The 20,140-nt window shown below is 39.0% G+C and overlaps 14 protein-coding genes across 16 annotated transcripts; 9 read left to right on the forward strand and 5 right to left on the reverse strand.

Annotated features, from left to right (window-relative positions):
• Positions 1–785, reverse strand: Gasu_27700 (4a-hydroxytetrahydrobiopterin dehydratase). Its single transcript, XM_005706229.1, has 4 exons — positions 474–785; positions 273–424; positions 192–225; positions 1–143 (listed from the first exon to the last, which is right to left on the reverse strand). Exons 1-4 carry the CDS (start codon positions 574–576, stop codon positions 43–45), a joined length of 390 nt encoding a protein of 129 aa, XP_005706286.1. The 5' UTR covers positions 577–785; the 3' UTR covers positions 1–42.
• Positions 786–790: 5 nt separating this feature from the next.
• Positions 791–2,995, reverse strand: Gasu_27710 (sulfite reductase (ferredoxin)). The gene is made up of 2 exons (XM_005706230.1): positions 2,800–2,995; positions 791–2,751 (listed from the first exon to the last, which is right to left on the reverse strand). The coding sequence occupies exons 1-2, from the start codon at positions 2,965–2,967 to the stop codon at positions 817–819; spliced, it is 2,103 nt and encodes a 700-aa protein (XP_005706287.1). The 5' UTR covers positions 2,968–2,995; the 3' UTR covers positions 791–816.
• A 660-nt stretch (positions 2,996–3,655) lies between these two features.
• On the forward strand, positions 3,656–4,906 carry Gasu_27720 (transducin family protein / WD-40 repeat family protein). Its single transcript, XM_005706231.1, has 3 exons — positions 3,656–3,765; positions 3,820–4,500; positions 4,559–4,906. The coding sequence occupies exons 1-3, from the start codon at positions 3,733–3,735 to the stop codon at positions 4,781–4,783; spliced, it is 939 nt and encodes a 312-aa protein (XP_005706288.1). The 5' UTR covers positions 3,656–3,732; the 3' UTR covers positions 4,784–4,906.
• Positions 4,907–4,925: 19 nt separating this feature from the next.
• Gasu_27730 (N-acetyltransferase) lies at positions 4,926–6,166 on the forward strand. The gene has a single exon (XM_005706232.1). It carries the CDS (start codon positions 5,059–5,061, stop codon positions 6,001–6,003), a length of 945 nt encoding a protein of 314 aa, XP_005706289.1. The 5' UTR covers positions 4,926–5,058; the 3' UTR covers positions 6,004–6,166.
• A 514-nt stretch (positions 6,167–6,680) lies between these two features.
• Positions 6,681–8,015, reverse strand: Gasu_27740 (phosphatase). Of its 2 annotated transcripts, XM_005706233.1 has the most exons (2): positions 6,863–8,015; positions 6,745–6,810 (listed from the first exon to the last, which is right to left on the reverse strand). In XM_005706233.1, the coding sequence occupies exons 1-2, from the start codon at positions 7,908–7,910 to the stop codon at positions 6,803–6,805; spliced, it is 1,056 nt and encodes a 351-aa protein (XP_005706290.1). In that variant the 5' UTR covers positions 7,911–8,015; the 3' UTR covers positions 6,745–6,802. The 2 variants fall into 2 exon arrangements, with proteins under 2 accessions (XP_005706291.1, XP_005706290.1); XM_005706234.1 differs by having other exon boundaries at positions 6,681–8,015.
• Positions 8,016–8,115: 100 nt separating this feature from the next.
• On the forward strand, positions 8,116–9,315 carry Gasu_27750 (translation initiation factor eIF-2 beta subunit). The gene is made up of 3 exons (XM_005706235.1): positions 8,116–8,259; positions 8,312–8,570; positions 8,622–9,315. The coding sequence occupies exons 1-3, from the start codon at positions 8,221–8,223 to the stop codon at positions 9,164–9,166; spliced, it is 843 nt and encodes a 280-aa protein (XP_005706292.1). The 5' UTR covers positions 8,116–8,220; the 3' UTR covers positions 9,167–9,315.
• Positions 9,316–9,585: 270 nt separating this feature from the next.
• On the forward strand, positions 9,586–11,176 carry Gasu_27760 (sugar-phosphate:phosphate translocator, DMT family). Of its 2 annotated transcripts, XM_005706237.1 has the most exons (2): positions 9,586–10,474; positions 10,523–11,176. In XM_005706237.1, exons 1-2 carry the CDS (start codon positions 9,625–9,627, stop codon positions 10,843–10,845), a joined length of 1,173 nt encoding a protein of 390 aa, XP_005706294.1. In that variant the 5' UTR covers positions 9,586–9,624; the 3' UTR covers positions 10,846–11,176. The 2 variants fall into 2 exon arrangements, with proteins under 2 accessions (XP_005706294.1, XP_005706293.1); XM_005706236.1 differs by having other exon boundaries at positions 9,586–11,176.
• A 9-nt stretch (positions 11,177–11,185) lies between these two features.
• Gasu_27770 (uncharacterized protein) lies at positions 11,186–12,226 on the forward strand. Its single transcript, XM_005706238.1, has 2 exons — positions 11,186–11,755; positions 11,803–12,226. Exons 1-2 carry the CDS (start codon positions 11,355–11,357, stop codon positions 12,014–12,016), a joined length of 615 nt encoding a protein of 204 aa, XP_005706295.1. The 5' UTR covers positions 11,186–11,354; the 3' UTR covers positions 12,017–12,226.
• Position 12,227: 1 nt separating this feature from the next.
• Positions 12,228–14,275, reverse strand: Gasu_27780 (uncharacterized protein). The gene is made up of 3 exons (XM_005706239.1): positions 14,147–14,275; positions 12,330–14,099; positions 12,228–12,282 (listed from the first exon to the last, which is right to left on the reverse strand). The coding sequence occupies exons 1-3, from the start codon at positions 14,219–14,221 to the stop codon at positions 12,259–12,261; spliced, it is 1,869 nt and encodes a 622-aa protein (XP_005706296.1). The 5' UTR covers positions 14,222–14,275; the 3' UTR covers positions 12,228–12,258.
• A 10-nt stretch (positions 14,276–14,285) lies between these two features.
• On the forward strand, positions 14,286–16,002 carry Gasu_27790 (transducin family protein / WD-40 repeat family protein). The gene has a single exon (XM_005706240.1). The coding sequence runs from the start codon at positions 14,308–14,310 to the stop codon at positions 15,859–15,861; it is 1,554 nt and encodes a 517-aa protein (XP_005706297.1). The 5' UTR covers positions 14,286–14,307; the 3' UTR covers positions 15,862–16,002.
• A 53-nt stretch (positions 16,003–16,055) lies between these two features.
• On the forward strand, positions 16,056–17,491 carry Gasu_27800 ((E)-4-hydroxy-3-methylbut-2-enyl-diphosphate synthase). The gene is made up of 2 exons (XM_005706241.1): positions 16,056–17,106; positions 17,153–17,491. Exons 1-2 carry the CDS (start codon positions 16,063–16,065, stop codon positions 17,444–17,446), a joined length of 1,338 nt encoding a protein of 445 aa, XP_005706298.1. The 5' UTR covers positions 16,056–16,062; the 3' UTR covers positions 17,447–17,491.
• Positions 17,492–17,505: 14 nt separating this feature from the next.
• Gasu_27810 (uncharacterized protein) lies at positions 17,506–17,906 on the forward strand. Its single transcript, XM_005706242.1, has 3 exons — positions 17,506–17,659; positions 17,705–17,755; positions 17,811–17,906. Exons 1-3 carry the CDS (start codon positions 17,522–17,524, stop codon positions 17,880–17,882), a joined length of 261 nt encoding a protein of 86 aa, XP_005706299.1. The 5' UTR covers positions 17,506–17,521; the 3' UTR covers positions 17,883–17,906.
• A 5-nt stretch (positions 17,907–17,911) lies between these two features.
• On the reverse strand, positions 17,912–18,915 carry Gasu_27820 (20S proteasome subunit alpha 3). Its single transcript, XM_005706243.1, has 5 exons — positions 18,890–18,915; positions 18,609–18,836; positions 18,357–18,555; positions 18,159–18,310; positions 17,912–18,111 (listed from the first exon to the last, which is right to left on the reverse strand). The coding sequence occupies exons 1-5, from the start codon at positions 18,890–18,892 to the stop codon at positions 17,941–17,943; spliced, it is 753 nt and encodes a 250-aa protein (XP_005706300.1). The 5' UTR covers positions 18,893–18,915; the 3' UTR covers positions 17,912–17,940.
• Positions 18,916–18,925: 10 nt separating this feature from the next.
• Positions 18,926–20,136, forward strand: Gasu_27830 (NAD-dependent deacetylase sirtuin 4). Its single transcript, XM_005706244.1, has one exon. The coding sequence runs from the start codon at positions 18,930–18,932 to the stop codon at positions 20,043–20,045; it is 1,116 nt and encodes a 371-aa protein (XP_005706301.1). The 5' UTR covers positions 18,926–18,929; the 3' UTR covers positions 20,046–20,136.
• The last annotated feature ends 4 nt before the right edge of the window (positions 20,137–20,140 follow it).

Raw genomic sequence — 20,140 nt, forward strand, 5'->3', positions numbered from 1 at the left:
AAATATAAGAACGAGTACTTTATAATATGAAAGTTTCCAGACTCAACGTCCTAGAGAGTCAATCTTCATAGCCATAATAAAATCGTTCTCTGTCAAGCCCTTTAAAGCATGAGTAGAGAGATCAATCCTAACTTTGTTATAACCTATACTGATGTTTAAACGAAACATCAAGCTAACCAGTTGTTACTTACCAGTTAAGTGTAAATCTGGATGGTGTCCTTCTGCCTAAAAACACTTGAAGACTGCTTCGAAACTTCCAGGTTGGGACTTACCTCGGCTACATCTGCTATTTGTTGAAAATAGCGAATAGCAGACATAAAATCGGGTAGTTCCAAGTTTTTGAAGATTTGCTTATTATCTGGAGAGACTTTCCAACCTTGCACTTTGTCAAGCAATTGTTGCACTTGCTCCCTTTCTAGAGTTTCTATGTGATGGTTAGGGATAAGTACCAAGTTGTCTTGTGTTGTTCATACTTCCTATTCCTTCACAAGGCAAGCATCGAGACTTTGAACTAATTTCTGTTGAAAAGTACTTTCGAGACTGCAAGAAAGCCTGTTGCAAGAGACGACCGTACATACTTGTATGGACAACCCAATCGTTCAATAAGAATGTCTTCACGACGAGCAATCAATGCCAATTGATGCTCCGTGAAGAAATCGACGTTTTTCTTTATTCGTTTCAAACAACTTTCTGCCCACAAGTCTCTCATCCTCTTCCATAGCAAAACTAACAGCAAAAATGCTACTGAAAGTGAAATAAAACTTACCACTTGCAATACTACTTCAGTCTCTCGTAACTTCATCTCGCGATAATCCTCTACTTCGTCGTACCATTACTTTCCGAGTCCTGTGAAGACAAAAAAGTGGAAAAAATTTCTTCAGCAACTTTTGCAATAGGAAGACGACGAAATTTTGCTACTTCTTTTAAATGTTCATATGTTTCCTGACGTAAAGAAACACGAGATTTAAAATAGCGTACCGTTTCTGAGTTAAAGTTTTGTGCATATTCTGCGAGTGCGTCTTTTCCCATTCGATAACAAAAGTTTCCAAAGCGTTCTCCTCTGCGCTTTTCTAACCGATAATATGCAAATAATGGCTCTAGAGTAGCTTCCAACTCTGATTCGTTGACTTTATCCTTGTACACAAACGCTAGTCTGGTCTGATTAGGACATCCCCCTATCCAAACCTGATAGGAATTAGGACCTTGGCCAACAAGACCTAACTCTGCAGTGTAAGGACGTGCACAGCCATTCGGGCAACCAGTCATTCGAATAATAAGAGGCACTTTGCTGAGACCACAATGATGAAATAAAGTTTCAATGCGCTTCACAATATTCGGCATAACACGCTCTGATTCAGTCACCGCTAGTGGACACAATGGAAAAGCGGGACATGCCATACTGTCCCGAAATATAACACTAATATCTTCCACTAATGGCACACCATGTTCTTTCAAAATATTCGTAATTTGTTCTTTCGTACTTGGTTCGATTTCCTTAACCAACAGATTTTGCTCTGGAGTAACATTGAGTCTAACTTCTGGAAACGTATCTACCAGCACTCTCAAGGCAGTCTTTAATCGCATTGAAGCATCGTTTTTGATTCTTCCATTAAGAATAGGAACCCCCAAAAACAGCTTACCATTTCCTTGTTCAAACCATCCCAAATAGTCTTCATGTTTCCACAGAACAAGAGGTCTCCATGGCTCTATTCTTTCTCCAAAGTAGGATTCGACAAGTTCCCGAAACGCGTCAATGCCCATATTATGAACTAAATATTTCATTCGGGACAACATTCTAGATTCTCGGTTCCCATAATCCCGTTGAACAGCAACAATGGCCTTTATCAACTCATAAATCTTCTCCCGTCGAACAAACCCAAGATGATCAGCTAATCTTGGAAATGTCTGTTCTTTGTTATGCGTTCGTCCTAAACCTCCACCAACTGTAATATTATATCCGATAATCTCATTCCCTTCCGATACCACAACAATACCAACATCATGAATATATATGTCGATGGAATTATCCCCAGGAACTGTTATTCCTATCTTGAACTTCCTTGGTAGATAAGTCTCCCCATAAATAGGTTCAACCGGATCTCCAGTAACGATTCCTCGTCCATTATCAAACGAGCGCAGCTGTGAAACTTGTTTCATATCCATGTTTCGTTTCCAGAATTCTATTTCACCCGCCTTTTCACCATCCAACCATATCTCAGCATAAGAACTAGTTTGTGGAGCTAATATTTCCGCCAAAACATAAGCCAATCGTCTAACTTCTATATAGTCTGGTGTTAGGAAAGGTGCAGGTGTAGTAACAATGTTTCTATTGACATCACCACAGCCTCCCAAAGTGGAGCCGCCTGCCTCAATAATGCTCTGAAATACTGTCTTCAAATCTTTCTTTAATACACCGTGAATTTGGAACGATGATCGCGTCGTTGCACGTAGAGTGTCGTTTCCAAATTCTGTTGATATGTTATCCAATACTCTGTACAACGAGGTAGGCATATCTCCCGAAGGTAGTTTCAGACGCAACATAAATTGGTACTTTTTCTGTTCACCTTTCTTTCGTTGCTCTCTGTTGTCCTGTTGGTAAGAACCATGAAACTTGATAAGTTGAACCGACTCTTCCGAGACATATATATTATCATCCTCTAGGTCTTGTTGCAAAGGGAACTTTAAGTGACTTGAGTCCTTTTTATACTTTTCAACTTTAGAAAGCTTTTTTGGTGTTTCAGTCGTGCTTGCCTATAAATCTTGAGAAACTTTATGAGTAAATATGTGGAAAGTACTCACCACAACAGGGACAAGAGTTTTTGGACTATCCTGCTTGCTTACTCGTTTATGTATCCAACCGCGTTTGGTGCGAGAATTTCTATATCCCAAACTATGGAAGAATCCACTACTTCCCAAGGAATAGGTAAGAAATGTTAGTGTAATACGAGACGATCCTCCGTTCGTCATCGTTGACTTTCCCCTCGAATAGTAATTCATTTCGAAACGACGTCGAATTGAGATTTTCATAACTTTCTTTCCCTAAATGCTGAATTGATATGCCCCACGACCAATTGACATTTGTCTTTGAAAAGGGTTCCATTTGAAATTCTTTAGACTACTAAAAGAGTGGTTCCACTGTATTGGACAGCTTGAATTACTTTCGTATTTCAAAAGTACTATTTGATCATAAATGTTTGAACAAGGAAAGATAGAGAAGAAAAAGAACAATAATATCATGTTTCTAAGTTGATAGATGAAGGTTTAGAAAATGGCAGACTATGGTTAGTACATGAATAGGATTCTTTCTTTACTTAGCTCTTTTTGTGTCTATAAATCACAAATTATTCTGTATTTGAATAATTTCTGTTCGTTTAACCGGTTCCAACCTCATTTACGCTTAGTCTTGAGAGTTGAGCAGGATTCAGTGACTGTATAAGAGCAAGACAATATATGCCTCTGCGAACATTCATTAGTAACAATGCTGGTGGAGCAAGTTGGAAGGTTGCCATCTATTCTACAACTTTGCTGACTTGAACTAAGATTTTTTTGAAAAGAATTCTAGGTTTTCACCAATTCTAATAAGATACTGCTGTTATTATTTTTTGTATCATGTTCAATGAACACTAGTGTCTCGAGCACAGCACAAGTTCTTACAAGTTATTCTGAAAATCGTTTCGACAAAATCGAAAATTACTTTGGCTGAGAGTGTCGGAGTTTGAACAAAGCACACACATGTTATTAGAAACGGCACACGCAGATATGATCGTAAGAAAGAGTTTTGTTTTTCCAAAGCTTTGCAGTAACGCAACGCTTTATTAGCACGACGCACAATTTGACTACTATGGGAAAAGAGTGGCAACTTGTTCCTCCGACACCATAGTCAAAATCTTTAAAGTGGAAGGAGAACAACAAGTATTGGAAGCAGAACTGAGAGGCCATGAAGGCCCAGTTTGGCAAGTGGCTTGGGCACACCCAAAGTTTGGAAACATTGTTGCCTCATGTAGCTACGATGGGACAGTGGTACTCTGGATAGAAGAGGCACCTGGGACTTGGTCACAGTTTTTTCGATACGATCAACGTAGAGCTTCTATCAATTCGGTTGCTTTTGCTCCTCACGAGTATGGTCTTTCTTTTGCTTGCGCTTCTAGTGATGGATATGTAGCAGTCTTGACACAACACGAAGATGGCAACTGGGAGGAGAAGCTTTTGTCTGAATCTGCTGACAACAGTTTTCCTTCGCATAATCTTGGTGCTAATGCCGTCACGTGGGCTCCTGCCGTCCAACCAGGCGCACTGTTTTCACATGAAAGAAGTACTCCTCCTCTGAAACGATTGGCAAGTGGTGGTTGTGACAATCTTATAAAGATATGGTGTTGTGACAATACAGGATCTTGGAAATTGGAAGGAAATCCACTTGTCAAACATTTGGATTGGGTAAGAGGTGTCGCTTGGGCTCCAAGTATTGGCCTAAGTGTGCATACTATTGCCTCTTGCAGTCAGGTACGTGTTTACACTTTGAGAAAGTAAATTATAAAAATGACTCAATACATTATGGAAGGATAAGACTGTTGTGATATGGACACAAGATGAAAGTAGTTTGGAGTGGTCTCCTTATGAATTGGTTAAGATGGATGCTCCTGTATGGTCTGTTAGTTGGTCTTTTATCGGTAATGTATTAGCAGTGTCTTCAGGAGATAGTACAGTTAGTTTGTGGAAAGAAGATGTGGATGGAACTTGGCGAAATATTCAAAAGTTGGATAGTCCCATGAATGCAGCTTCATAAAGCATTAGAGATTTGCCCATAGTTTTGGGTTTCTCAGTGACTTTTTTTTGGCTATGGAAGTGCACCATGTGCCAAACAGTCTATTTTGTCGCATTTGCTTTGTTCCCTTAGTGCCTTCTTTGCAGAAACGATTTCTCAATACTTCTTTTTCATTCACTCGGTTGAGTTCAAACTACGCCTCAAACTCTGTTCAATATTGCAGCGCTCATAGTGTCCTAAGGAATGACACTGCTTGGATATATTCAGCAAGTGCACCTTTTTCCTGGTCATGTTGTATGCAAAAGGAACATCTTTCCTGTAAAGCTTATTTTCAATTGAATCAAACAGGACAGCTACACGCCACTCGGATAAAGGGAACAAGTGAACTGTTTTCACAGAGTCTACAAACAAAGCAAAAGGCATCATATTATAGAGACTACCCGGAACCAAGGTGCCTGGGACTGTTGGATTCTCTGAACTTTCAGAGAAAGGTATTGTTTATACATTTCCCAAAGTTAACCAGTATTCGTCAGTCGAAGAGCGGCTGGCAAAGAATTTGCTGCAGTTCGGTGAGTACTGTTAGCACAGATGATCCTGGTCGCTCTTCAAAGTCCATTGAAGGATCGAATCGTGTTTGGTTGGAACTGCGTCAAGCAAAACCTGAAGAACTTGTCGCAGTGGCGGAGATAAGAAGAGTAGCTTTTACGCCCGAGGAAACTTTTTCCACGCATTTGACAGAAGAAAAGAGACAACAGGATATTTATTATGCTATATTAGAGCGATTGAAGAGGCCTGGAACTTGCTGCCTTGTAGTAGTAAAAAGAACTTCAACTAATAATGAGAACAGATCCTCTGTAGAAGAGGCAAAGGAAGTAGATATTCATGAGGAAGAAATTGTTCTAGGTACATGTGATGTTTCTATTCATGATGCTGAAAGTGGACTGCGAGTCCGAACATCGAACTTTAAGAGAGTTGTTTATGTTTCTAGTATGGCGGTAAGACCTGAATATCGAAGGAAGGGTGTTGCAAAAAGGTTGTTAAATGGTGTATTGGATATTGCCAGGTTGGAGAAAATTGACGATGTATTTCTTCATGTTGACGAAACCAACACTCCCGCAGTCAGGCTTTACTATTCTTTTGGTTTTCAGCGTTTTCCTCTTCCTATCCCTATGTGGCTGAGAACCATGGCAAGACATGATCATGTGCTTCTTTGGCAAGATTTGAGGAGAGTTGAAGAGTAGAAATGTACCGAGAGAAAGAAACGGCGCATTCTGATGGGAAGCTTGTCTTAATGAGCTAAATGAGGTTTACTCTCGAAGCAGTTTGCTCCAAAGAATTTGTCAATAGAAAGTATAAAATCCGTTAATTTGTTTATGAATCAAGACCGCCTTAATGTCAACCAACACTGGCGAGAAGACAATATGCCCACTAGGATGATTTACTTTCAAAAGCACATTATCCTTTATCGGTCAAAGACAAATTTGTAGGGAATGATCTGAACACCTCGTATCCTCGTTTTTCAATTTCGGTTCCAACTCATATAAGAAAGAAATCCGACTGAAAGGATAATGTAAAAGTGGACAATTTAGGTTTGTGCATCAGTAATTATGAGAACCATCAAAGAATATTCTGCCCAACTTTGTAAATGTACTGCAGGACAGTTGACACAAAGTTTACGATGGCTTGGAGATATAATAGGTTATTATAACGTCACATGTTCCAGATGCACTTGAAATCTCTTTTGGATTCTTTCTACAATGTGTTGTGTCTCAAGTTGAGTACTTGTTCAGATGAGGGATAAATATACCACTATTATGGAATGTTGGATTTGGAACTGACCAGCTATTCTGATAGTTCTCTATCAACTAGGCCAATCAGAAGTTGTTGGCTTGCTAATAACGCCAAGGCTGTTATTCATACATTTTACAGACCATCCAAAGAAAATGAACTTGGAGATCATTGCAACATTCTTGTCGGAACATAACCAAGTAAAATTGTTTACTATTGTCTCGAGTAGAAAGAAATGAATAAAACTTCTATTCAGCAATCTAGTATTTGTTTGTCATTTAATATAATGTCACAAAGTGTGATAGGGCCTACTTGAGATTAAATGGTGCAAAAGGACGCCTTTCGTTTCACGGAGACTCAGAATAGAACGAACATCAGCCAATACACATAGGGCCTGTAAAAAAGGAAGCAAATTCAAAAGTTCTTCATCCAAAGGATCGTCCCACCATGTTCCTATAGGAATAGCATTTTCCTCATGTAGGACATATGCTGAAGGTGAGTTGTCGACAATAACAATTTTTCTTAGATCCGGCTCAATAATGGATATGTCTTTTACAAAATTGTTCCCAACTTGAATGCAATGATCACGAAAGTAACGTTCTCGAATAACTCCGTGAACATCAAGAGCATCAATAAGAGGATCAGCATATTTCTGAAGGCTAGCTGTATAAACGACAAGATCATACCACTGTGACACAACCCTTAAAAAGACATCCAAATAAGGACGTTTGTTGACGTAAAAAATGCTAGGACAGTTATCAACCGAGACTTCCAGACGAATATCAAAATGAGAATTTTGACGAGTTGTAGAATGTACAAGAGTCTCGTCAAGATCTAGAACTAAAGTTTTCCTACCATGATAAAAAATTTGCTCCTTTTCTGACTGTTCAGGATTCCATATGTCGAATAAAGAACAATAAAGCATACGCAAATGGTTATGAGAAAACAAAACGAGTCGAAATCCTTGGAAAATACTATTCAGCGCACTGGATAATAACTCTCTCAATAAACCCAACAATAAAGAAACTATTGGAAGAAATAAAGTGAAGGGTAAAAGTATCTTATAAATAACTCTTATGTTCACAAAGAAGAGTACTGGACTGGTCACGTCTCTGGCTGACCTCTTGCCTGCTGTGGTGATGTGCGAATTCTCTCTGCTTTTCCTTCTCCACCAGTGCAAAAACAAAAATCTATTAATTGACTCACACAAGGAACTATAAAGAGAATTCACTAACTGCAAGGCGGTGTGTCCAAGGACAGATAACTTGCTCTTATCTGTTGAGGTTCGTTCCGCAGGGGCCACCGAAATATGAGCACCAACACTCTCCGTCTTCGACTGTCGTTGCTTGTAAGAGTTCATAGTTAACCTCCAGATTATATCCAAACTTGAAGGATTCCTTCTCCCAATAGAAACAAGATTGACAAAGCAATAATAACGTAGGTTCTCACTTCTCGGCGTCTCCACAGAGTCTCAAAAGTTTTTCATAGAGATATTGCCAACCACCAAAAAGCAGGTGAATAATTGGACCCTTTGCTTGTCTTTTAGACTTTCCTAAAGAGTTATAGAGAACTAAAAACTTGAACGCTGGGAGCTGTATGCGTATTCAGTACCCAAACGATCATAAACAAAGTAGCCCAGAGTTGCACAGTATTGGAAAGACAATTGGAAGATGGATGACCAGACTCTGGAAGGAAGCTTTGAAAATCAGGTAGGTTAACCTTAAACTGTACTTTCCAGTTTTAAAAACAAATATATTGTAGCCGACACTTTTCGATCCCACTCAGAAGAAAAAGAAGAAAAAGTCAAAGCAGGTCAGCAGTGAGGCCACTCCAGAAACTCCCGAAGTAGGTGTGACCGAAGACTTGGAGGGCTTATCGCTCGGGGAAAATGGAAGAGAAGACAACGAAAATAACAGTGAAGTGGAGGAAGAAGACAACCAAGACGCTCCAGCGCAGCTTAACTTTGGGAAGAAGAAGAAAAAGAAGAAGAAGGTGACGTTTGGTGACGAGCAACCTGAAGGTATATTTCCTTATTTATTTTTTCGTTGAATTTGAAAATGAGCCTTCTCAGTACAAAATACAGGTAACGACTTTGAGAAACTCGCAACTGAAGAGAGCCCTTGGTCAAAGACTGACCGAGATTACACATATCAAGAGTTGCTTCGACGTATCTTTGATTTCCTTCACGGCAAGCACCCTTCTTTGGCAGGGGAAAGTAGAAAGAAGTTCACTTTGCGCCCTCCTCAAATTGCGAGAGAAGGCTCAAAGAAGACTGTTTTTATGAATTTTGGAGACATCTGTAAAAGTATTCACAGGCAACCTGAACATTTGCTTGCTTACATGAGTACAGAAATGGGAACTACAGGAAATTTGCAGGAAGGTGGCAGACTTGTTCTGAAGGGTCGCTTTCAACCAAAGGGAATCGAGAATGTTCTTCGCAGATATATTTTAGAATATGTGATCTGCAAGTCTTGTCGAAGTCCAGAATCGACATTAATGCGGGATGCCAATACCCGTTTATATTTCTTGCAGTGTGAGAGTTGTGGAGCAACTCGTTCAGTGACTCCTATCCGTCAAGGATATGTTGCCCAAATTGGACGCAGAAAACGAGATTAGGGGGTTCTTAAAGACATTAGAATTTTTCTGAAATCGAACTATAGTCAATGATAAAGCGAGGAACGACTCCAAATTCTATTTTCTTCTCAAGAGAATCCTTGATATACAAGAATTTGGCGTTCACCGAGAATAAAATCTTATTGATTGATAAGAATGAAACTCTGCCTTTATTCACTCGTAATGACATTATTTTACAGAAAAAAGAATATACCTTGTATATTTCATATAATATTTGGCTTGAAGGGTGCTTTGCATGATGTGAAAGCTGTGTTCAAGAGAACGTCATTTTGGCAGAACAATGCCAACATAGTGTCTGTTCATCCTCGGTATAATACGGATCTTGTTATGCATCAAGTGAGTCACTCACATATTGTTTATCCCACTGGATTCATTTCCCATTCTCTGATCAATGAAAAATGCATTAATGAGAAAGCGCCTTTTCAATTCTTTCCTTGTCAATGCATTCCGATGACGTACTCGTAAAGCAAGAAGAAACGCCACAGAGAAGGAGTGGCAGGTTCTTTGAGGAAAGTGCAAAGCTTCGTTCTATTTTGATTGGAGACCAAAGGAGTTTACTTGACTCTAGTGAAGTTTCATTAAAAGGCAAAGAAGAAGTTACCCGGGATGAGGAGGAAACTAGGAGCAAAATAGAAACTCGTTTCTCTTGGTGGAGAAACCGGAGCTCGAAAGGAGAGCTTTCAACTCCATTAAGAAAACTTTTGATTGCTGGACTTTACGCAGGTTCTTCTTTGGGGGCAGTTCTTGTCAACAAGTCAACACTTTCACAGTATAATTTCAATTTTCCTCTTTGTATTGTGTTTCTGCAGCTGTGTTTTTCAATTTTGTTACTTTCTTGTCTTCACGCGTTTTCCGTGATTGAGCTGACCCCGCTTAACTGGAATTATTTGAAGGCGCTGTTGTTGTCAAGCTTATTCTTTGTTGCAAACGCTATATCCGGATTGTCTGGTCTAGGAAAGGTGAATATTCCAATGTTTTCGGCCTTTAGGAGACTTTCAGTTTTGAACGTGATGATTCTTGAGTTTCTATTTCTAAAGAAGAAACCTAAAGGTTCTCTTTTGAGAGCTGTCCTAATGATGGCCGTGGGATCTTGTATTGCGGGTCTTGGTGATCTCACATTCAACCTTCAAGGTTATCTTTTGGTATTCTTAAATAATTTTCTGACAGGTGCGAACCTCGTATCAATCAAGAGAGCCTCGAGAGACGCGAAACTTGATGCATTATCTCTGTTCTATATAACCTCACTTATAGCACTTCCTTTGGTTACTTTATTATTGCTTTTATCTGATGGTACGTCGTTGCGTTCTTTTTAACTGTTGACTCATTTTTCTCTTTCAGAAATACCTTTAGTGTACCGAATATTTTTGGAAACGGAATCTTATCGGACACTAGGCTTCTGGTTTGCTCTTTTTTCAACCTCAACATCAGCATTTGCTGTGAATTATTTTACGTATTTATGTACCCAAGTTAACTCAGCTCTTGTCACATCAGTAGCTGGTCAAATGAAGAATATACTACAAACCTTAGTAGGGCTTCTAATGAGTGATTATAGAGCTAGTCTGCTGAATATTGTTGGGATTTTCCTTGCGCTGGGAGGAAGTGTTTGGTTTGCGTATCTGAAGTATTTGGAACATGCTTCACGCCCCAAGCTGGGTTTATGAGATTGTTTTAGTTTCTCTGTACAGGAACATTTTAACCTAAAATTCCTTTGTTCTTTGACCTAGTATGGATATTAGGAAGGAATTTTTTTATACATTTACAACAACGCTATGATATATTCCGATCATTAAATGTAAATAATATCGAACTGTCATATCTTTTTCCTTGTCAGCTTGCTCTCGTTCTTAAGTCGCCATATTTTTCTTCTTTCATTGTCATGACACACTGCTTACCAGGGAATTTCTTACCAAGAGGCTTTATAACTTTTGAAGATAGAACAACAAGCACAATGGGAAGGAGTGTCTTTCCCGTTGAATTGACTTTTAAGAGACTACTTTATTGTGGTTTGGGAGACTTCTTTCTGACTATATTGTTTGAGGAAACGTTGGAGACTGTGAAACGATGTGCTCTAGATGACGACTTGGAAACCATTTGTTCCATCCATTCTCGTTCCAAAGATGGAATCTCAAACAATTCAACATTGAGTTATTGAGAGTTTGTGGTTGTAAGAATGTCAACTTATCTGTGCAGAGAATGTAACCGTCACATAGATTTTTGCTTTGTTACAGTTTGTTGTTCAACAAGGCTTACAACTGGATTGCTTTCCGGTCGTTTAAAAACTATTCTTTCGAGAAGAGGCTTTTATGGCCATTTTAGCAAGTGGGTCTGCTCAGGTTCCTATCCCAAACTATCTTTGCTTGCTTGTGCAAAGAATAGAGATAACGTTGAAAGATTTAGAGAGAACTTGGAACGCAGTTTGGGAGAAGCAAAGCACAGTTATCGTAAGACCCTTGATGGAGTTCAATTGAGGGAGCTTCTCTTACAACGATATGGTTTGTCTTATGATATAAGGCTAAAAGTGACACCCTGGTTTTCTGGAAAATATTTACTTACTGCAAATATTATGTGGCTGTAAGTGAATTTCATTACTTTCTGATTTATTTTATGATCCTTTGTAGCTATGTGGAACAACAAAGTTTTCCGTTGACCGAACACGAGTACTTGTGTCATTTGGAAGCTATTGCACAGTATTTGAATAACTGGGGTGTTGTCAATCAGTTTATTGATTTTTTGCAATCAACCAAACAGAAACCACGCGTAGCAAAGGCTGTTTCTGTTCCACTTGACGTTTCACAAGAAGAAATTGTCGAGTTCATGAATTGCCATAAATGAAACTCTACTTGTTGAACAATGAGCTCCTTCGACTTTAATAATATCATAGTGATGACTTTTTAACGTTTTTCCATTTCTTCTCCTGTTTGTTCCAATTTTCTTGCTGCTGTTGAAGAAAACTAGTAGCTTCTTTTGCCCGTTTTGCTCTATACAAATCTTCGTTTTTCTTTTGCGAAAGCTTTTCTTGTTGTTGTCTATTTGTCTCTAATTGCAACCATTTCATCGTTTTCTTTTTCTCCTTCCTAACGTGTTGCTTCAAGCGATGACTATTTTGCCAACGAATATTATCCTTCAGTTTCGGTTCGTACTCAACTGGTAAGGATGACGATTTCTTGTAGTACAACTGTAAGGGTTTTAGGCCTCTCTCTTCAGTTACATGAATCATTTCTTTCAGACTTGAAGCAAAGCTCTCAGAATCTATTCTTAAAGCAGGCCATATTTCCTCATCTTCCGATATCTCATGCAACCCTTTCATGAAAGGCAAAATGAGTCCGTGGAATGCATCAAACGATTTAAATATTCTGCAAAGTCTAATTATTATATCACGACAAGTTACAAATAGATCACAAAGCATTTTGGAAAGTTCTCTCCAATCTTCGGATTCGTTACTTTTACATGAAACACCATTGCATGCGAATACACGAAAGATGACATCTGTCTTGCCTTCTTCTTCAACCCACAATTGCTTAGAGTCATTTACAATGGTCTGTCTGATCATACGCTGTAATGACTCTGATTGAGAAAAATTGTAAAGACTAAGAGTGTCTCTGATAACTGAATCTTCTCTGACAAACAAACTTAAAGTGGAAAAGCAGTATGTTATCATTTCAGGAACAAAACACTCTGACGCTTCAATATGAGGAAGGAACAGTTGAATCAAGCTCAAGCCCTTCCTAATTTGGTGCAGACACGAAACTTTCATTCTTGTTAACCATTGACCTATTAAAAATATAAGATTACTGATTGTGGGCGAAATAGTATTCTTCAATGATGACAATCTAGAAACTGAGAATAGAAGCAAAAATAAGTTTGAGTCTAACTTGCAGCTGAGATCAATAACTCCATCTATTCCGTCCAAAATGGACTGCCTGTCTTCTTGGGCACTTGTCGCAACCAAAAGTGGTTCAGAAAGCTTCGCCTTTACTCTATCTACAAAGTCTCCAAGTTGGTGATTATTTTCATAAGAAAGTAACATTCTAATCTTTTGAACTAGTGCTTTGGTTGTATCCAGAGTTCTGGTTAGATCATCAGGACGATTGTCTCGTTGAACAACCACTTCCAAAGCATGAAATATGAATGTCAATAACCGCTCAGAGCTTCCATCGTTGTGCCTTTCGACTGCCTGGGTCACCAAAGTATCTAAATATTGTTCTTGAAGAATATCATTTGGTAATAATCGATTCAGAAACTCTTCAAAAATCTCTGGAACATATGCCTTCGGAAAGCCTCTATCTTTGGTTTCATTAGTGTCTTGTTCAGCAGAAGAATCGGTGTTATTCATAGTTTGTCCCGAAGCTGTCGAATAAGACATTCCTGCAGTAACCTTCACATTTTCATAATTCCCAGTGCGTTCTTTCCTCTTCTTCAACAAGGATAGATTTCCAGTAAGATCTGTATCATTCAATTCTGAAATTGAATCCTCTCTTGTACTTCCTACCGTATGAAGTTCTCTCGTCCTTTCAAACGGATTCTTATTCCCATCTACTTGAGAATCTTTCAAAGACAAGGTCCTTATGGGCTCTTTGAACAAGTTCTTTTTAGGAAGGGTTGGTAGTACTTGCATAAATTCTGCGTCGATATCTTCAATAAGAGTTTCAACAATATATTTTTCTTGCTTTTTCTCAGCCTTAAATTGTTTACTTTTGGAGATAACTTCTGCCATTACTTCCTTTTTGGTTCTGTAGAGCGTATCTTGTGCGAACTCAGAACCAGTGGTTTGATCAACTGCCTCCTTATTACTTAACTGGCCTAACGCATCATTGTCATATGTGATATCAAATTCTGTATCACTTGAGTTCAGCAGCTGAAATCGTTTCTTTTTGCCTCCATCAAGGGGTCTCTTATTTCGGAACTTTGCGACTGCCTGTTGAAACTGAGAAAGGGAAAAGAGAAATGAAGCAGAATACTTACATTCGTCCGTTTCTTGGATTTCTTTTCGAAAGGATTCATTTTGTTCCTTCTGGCTTTCGTTGAGATTCTTACCATTGAGCCTTGAGTTTGCTATCCTAATGACGTAAAGTAATTCCTCCCCAATCGGCTCATTCATTTATGATTATCAAGTCGATCAACGTATGACTTGCTTTAGGGCTGTCAAGTCTTTTCCAATTGAAACTGTTTGTTTATCGGAACAGCCTTCTTCTTGGAACCTTCTAAGACGATCTTATGATTGTGATGAAACTGTGGACGAATTCGCAGAAAATATTTGTTCCCAAGTTGTGTTGATTGGGAATAGAGTTGTAACCCTGTCGCCGATACAAGGCTGTGTTTACGTGTATAACATCAACACGAGCAAGTTTTGTTATGAAATTTCGTATGGCAAATTCTCGGCTACTTCAGTAGGGAAGATTGAAAGCTTTGACAATATTGCAGTCGTTGGATATGAAAGCGGAGAAATATTGTTATGGGATCTTGACAATCCTTCTGTCTACTTTTGTAGTCTCGTCGATAATAGCAATCGTGCTCATCAAGCACGTGTACGCTGTTTAAAGAGTACTCTCAATGAATATCCGATCATTGTTTCTTGTTCAGATGATGGTACTATCAAAGTTTGGAACTTGAGTCGCTTTTCTTGCGAAACCAATATGAAGACGTTAAGATCCACAATATTGTTAGAAAAAGTGCTTCAAATATACAAGTCAAAGATGACTTGTTGCAATATTTCACCTGATGGGACTCAGTTTGTGACCGGCAGTACTGACGGCAGTATTCGTATTTGGGAGAATATGCGAGAATGTTGTGTTCTTTTGGGCCATACTGCTCCTATTACAGTAGTTTCATTTTATCTGCAAGGCTTACATTTCGTTATCAGTGGAAGCACAGATGAAACCATTCGTCTTTGGGACTATTCTTCTGGTAACTGCGTACTACTCTTGAGTAGTCTGCAAATTCCCAGAGATTTCATATTTATTGAAAAGAATCTTCTACTGACTCTAACTACTTCATTGGGCGGTTTTCTTTGGAACTTGTTTCATGGTCAGTGTTTGGCACAAATAACTTTTCATGCTCCAAATTCCTCTTCCATGAAGAATTCTACTTTTCATGAAAAAGACAGAAATGCGGAAACAAGTTATAATGATACGCAACAAACATATTTCCCAATTTGCGATACAGTTAGCCTTTACTACAATCATGAGAAGCACGAAGTCTACGTACCTATTCCCGATGGTTCAGTAATAGCGTGGAATTGCTATTCATTCTTACAAAAATGGAAAGGATTTACTCCGTTGAAAGAGCTTTTAGAAGTAGGAACAGTTTTAGCAAAGCAAGTTCCCCAAATGACATATTCCTCCACAGAGATAGAAAATGCAAGTCAACATTGCGATGGTTCGCTCCCATTAGAAACCCTAAAAAGTCAGAATAGTAACAAGGAACTTGTTCTTCGGTGGCGTGAAGAGCGACTGAATGCTGAGAAACAAAGTATAGAACAGCAACGAAAAGAACTCGAACTGTGGGCAAAAAACTTGGAAGAAACAAAGGAAGCTTTGGAGAATCTATATAACCGCAGAGTTGAAAACTTGGAAAGAAGGTCTCAGATTATCAATGATTTGTACGAGCAAATTTCCGTTAAGAGTAGCTCGAATGATTTGCTTCCTCCACTTCATACAATTGCCAATTACAAAAGCTAAGACAACGATAACGACAATTGAATCGAAAATTAGTGATTGTGTGAAATCTCAGAGATGCCTGCTTTATTCTTTTGTGTTTCTAACTTGCATCCGGGAGCATCCAGTAGAAAGAATTTCACAAGTAAACAAATTGTTAGGGAAACGTCAAGGCTCTTGTTCAAAAAGTTACATAGAAGGTCTTGTCTGGGCTGTTCTCTTGGAATGACAGTGCATAGAGACCAGGACCGTGTTGTCACCAACAACACAAAAAGCCTACCCAAGGATTACTTCAAAGACCAAGTTGGATGGAATAATTGGGATATGGAAGGTTCCATTCCCAGAAGGAAAACTAGGCCTGTTTGGGTGGGTGATGTTTGTATAGGAGGTGGTTCTCCTGTAGTTGTTCAAAGCATGATTAACGAAGATACTCTGCAGATTGACCGTTGCGTAACCGCTATTCGTAATTTGCACGAAGCAGGTTGTGAGATAGTGAGACTTACTGTTCCTAGCTTGGCACATGCTTACGCAGTTGGTTTTATCAAACAAAAGTTGAAGGAGACTTATCAAGACGTTCCTCTAGTAGCTGACGTTCATCACAATGGTTTAAAAATAGCTTTAGAAGTAGCAAAACATGTTGAGAAGGTTCGTATCAATCCTGGTCTTTATGTTTTTGAGAAAAGAGACCCAAACAGAACGGAGTATACTAAGAAGGAATTTCAAAGCATGAAGGACAAGTTGAAAGAAACTTTGAAGCCTTTAATCGTGACACTAAGAGACCAAGGCAAAGCAATGCGTATTGGAGTTAATCATGGATCGCTTTCAGAACGGATGCTTTTTACATTTGGAGATACCCCACAAGGCATGGTAGAGAGTGCTTTAGAATGTATTCGTGTTTGTGAAGAACTTGATTTTCACAACCTGGTTATCTCCATGAAGGCTTCCAAAGTTCCAGTTATGTTAGCAGCTTATCGTTTATTAGCCAAGAGAATGGATGAGGAAGGTTTTCATTATCCTTTTCATTTGGGAGTTACGGAAGCAGGAGACGGGGAATACGGTCGTATAAAGTCGACTTTAGGCATTGGTACTCTTTTAGCGGAAGGAATTGGAGACACTATTCGCGTTTCATTGACTGAAGATCCTGTAAAAGAGATTTCTGTATGTTATGGTATTCTACAAGGACTTGGTTTGCGGAGAACAATGGTGGAATATGTGGCATGTCCATCTTGTGGTAGGACTTTATTTCATATTGAAGATGTTCTTCATCAGGTATGAGGCTTGATTCTTTGTATTGCTTCTTAATTATTTCATATAGGTAAGGGAAGCTACAAAGCATATGCCAGGATTGAGCATAGCCGTAATGGGATGCATTGTGAATGGCCCGGGAGAGATGGCGGATGCAGATTATGGATATGTTGGAAAGACGCGTGGTTATATTTCTCTTTATCGTGGAAAAGAAGAAATCCGTGTGGTGAAGGAAGAATATGGAGTGAAAGAGCTAATTAACTTATTAAAGCAAGATGGAGTTTGGAAAGATCCTCCCTATGAAGCGAATGGAGCCAATGAGCAGCATGCCGACATGTTTAGTGGTGGAAATGGAAAACCTTGAGAGTATATTTAGTGTAAAAGGAAGCATAAAATATTGATAAGAGCTTCTATTAAAGACTGAATCATAAAAGAATGCATGTCTTGCTTTTTTAGCATAATTGATTTGAACATTGATTCCTTTTGGAAGATGAGCTTATGTAGAAACTTGTTTCAAGCCCTCGAACGATATGATAATAAGGAGCCTTGGGGAAAACTTCTACTTTGGAATATAGCAGTAAGTTCTTCTATTGTTGTTAGAGGAAAGGTAAAGAAGACGTAGGGAGTTTACAGTGGTCTTTTGTACTGGACAGTCACAGAACAAAAGAAAAAGGTAAAACTTGCAACCACGAGGACGTTGGAGAAAACCAATACTCACGTACCTATAGGAAGCATACTGGAGAAGATTTCCAGGAAAGAAGATTCCACACCGAAAACCTTCGTTCTTTATTGGGAAATAGAGACAAAGTCAAAATAAACAGCTTACTTTATTATGGACGCGTATTTTATATCAAAAAATTACGCCTCTTCCGAACTTGAGGCAACATAGCCACATTCCTGCAACAGAGAATTCAACTCTTCGCTTGAAAGCTGATGAAAACCGATAAGTTCAGGCTTAACGAATGACAAAGTCGCAAACTCCAGTTTCTCGCTAGTCAATTGTGCACTGTCCATTGTCTTTCCTAAAACCTGAAGGAAAATTGGTCTTTGATGCCGAGCACCAAGTCCAAACTTACTTTGACAGTTAACTTCAAAGCGTCTTTTAAAGAGATGTCGTCTTGGTAGTCCGTTTTCAATATCGACTGTGCAGCTGTGCTATTTGCACCAATAGCTGTGGCCTTCCAACCACCATAGTTACCACTTGGATCGGACTGATAAAGTTGAAAACCTAATACAATCAACCTGATAATTATTGAACTACTCGTAAAGCTTACCGTGGTGGCGATCCCAACCAGCAAAAAGAAAGGACACTCCAAAAGGTCTCAAACCTCCAAACTGCGTATAGCCTTGTTTCAAGTCACACAATCTTTGGACCAACTGTTCAACTGGAATAGGCTCTTGATATGTATAGAAGTATCTCTGTGCTGTGATTCTTGCACGACCTATCAAAATATTAGCATCTGCTGTTATTCCCTATGTGAAAAACTTTCTTAAGATTTCTCAAACTTTCCCAAAGTATTCCTTACAGCCACTGCACAAGCTACGTGTTGATCTATTGCATACATTTTTTCAGTACTCTTTGCCGTTTCGAGTAGTTTGGAAATGATTTTCTTTTCTGCTGCAAGGACCACTCCTTCCTGTGATAATACACCCACGGCAGCTCCTGCGTGACTAATAGCTTCCATTGCATACTCAACCTGATAAAGTCTCCCTTCTGGAGAAAATATAGTGGTTCTTGAATCGTATCTTCTTGCCTAGTGAAAAGAAATAAACTAGTCAAAAAGAGAAAAGGCAAACCAAAACCAACCATATCAACTGAATAACAATTCGCAATTGTAACTTGAAAAATGATTATTTGGTGCTTTGTTGGACATTGTCTTCAACAGACATTGTGCAGACGTAAGCTTATTGCCAAATATCACGAAACTTGGAGAAATTTGTTAACTTTTCTGAGAAAATCATATTCGACTGGTTGTCACTCTACCAAAGAAGGTGATATTTTGGAGTCCGTATACCCTAGTGGTTTGAAGAGCCCAGACAAGTATGATAGACTAGCAGTTCTTCAATTTTTGGAGAAAAGTTTCAAACGTCGTGCAAGTCATGGTAAAGTTTGTGTAATATCTGGAGCTGGAATTAGTACAGAAAGTGGTATCCCTGATTATCGTTCTCCTGGGCGTCCTCCTCACAAACCAATCACTCACGACCAATTCGTTTCGAGTGCTGCATATAGAAGGAGATATTGGGCTCGTTCTTATGTTGGATACGAACGTCTTTCAAAGGCAAAACCAGGGAAGACGCACGTATCTTTAGCTGTTCTTGACCAGTTGGGTCTGCTTAGTGGTAATATATCACAAAACGTTGATGAACTTCTTTCAGCAGGTGGTGTGAATGATTCTCGTATTGTGGAGCTTCATGGCAATATTCACAGAGTTATGTGTTTAGAATGTGGTTTGAAAATTGGAAGAGACGTCATTCAACTACAAATGAGAGAACTGAATATGGAGTGGAACCCTGAGTCCGAGGAACAGCAGGAACGAAGTATCTTTGAACGTCCTGATGGAGATTATGCAGTCACAGAGGAACTTGTGAATACATTTTATCCTCCTTTTTGTTTTCGCTGTGGTCGGAATAGTATTCTAAAGCCGGATGTGGTCTTTTTTGGTGGTAATGTTCCTAAGGAAAATGCTTTGAGAGCTCGTCAGTTTATCGAACAGTCGGATGCTATTCTCGTTTTGGGTTCTTCGTTGTCCACTTTCTCAGCTTATGGTTTAGTGCAACGTGCCTCCAGTGAGTTATCATTGCCAATTTGCATTATCAATTATGGTCCTACGCGTGCGGATCACTTGGCAACTTTGAAGCTGGATGTCGATACAGGTCATCTTATGTTTCAAGTTTGTCAGCACTATGCACCTGAACATATCTTTAGAAATTATTTCGATCAAAAGTTTCAACACATATTGTGACTATGAATAAGATTGTCCTTCAAGAATTGTAAAATACTCTTGAAAAATAATGCCTTGTGGTATAATTCAATTGTCCAACATGCATTAAGCTAATA

Source organism: Galdieria sulphuraria (assembly GCF_000341285.1).
Source record: "Galdieria sulphuraria unplaced genomic scaffold scaf_21, whole genome shotgun sequence".
Lineage (NCBI taxonomy): Eukaryota > Rhodophyta > Bangiophyceae > Galdieriales > Galdieriaceae > Galdieria > Galdieria sulphuraria.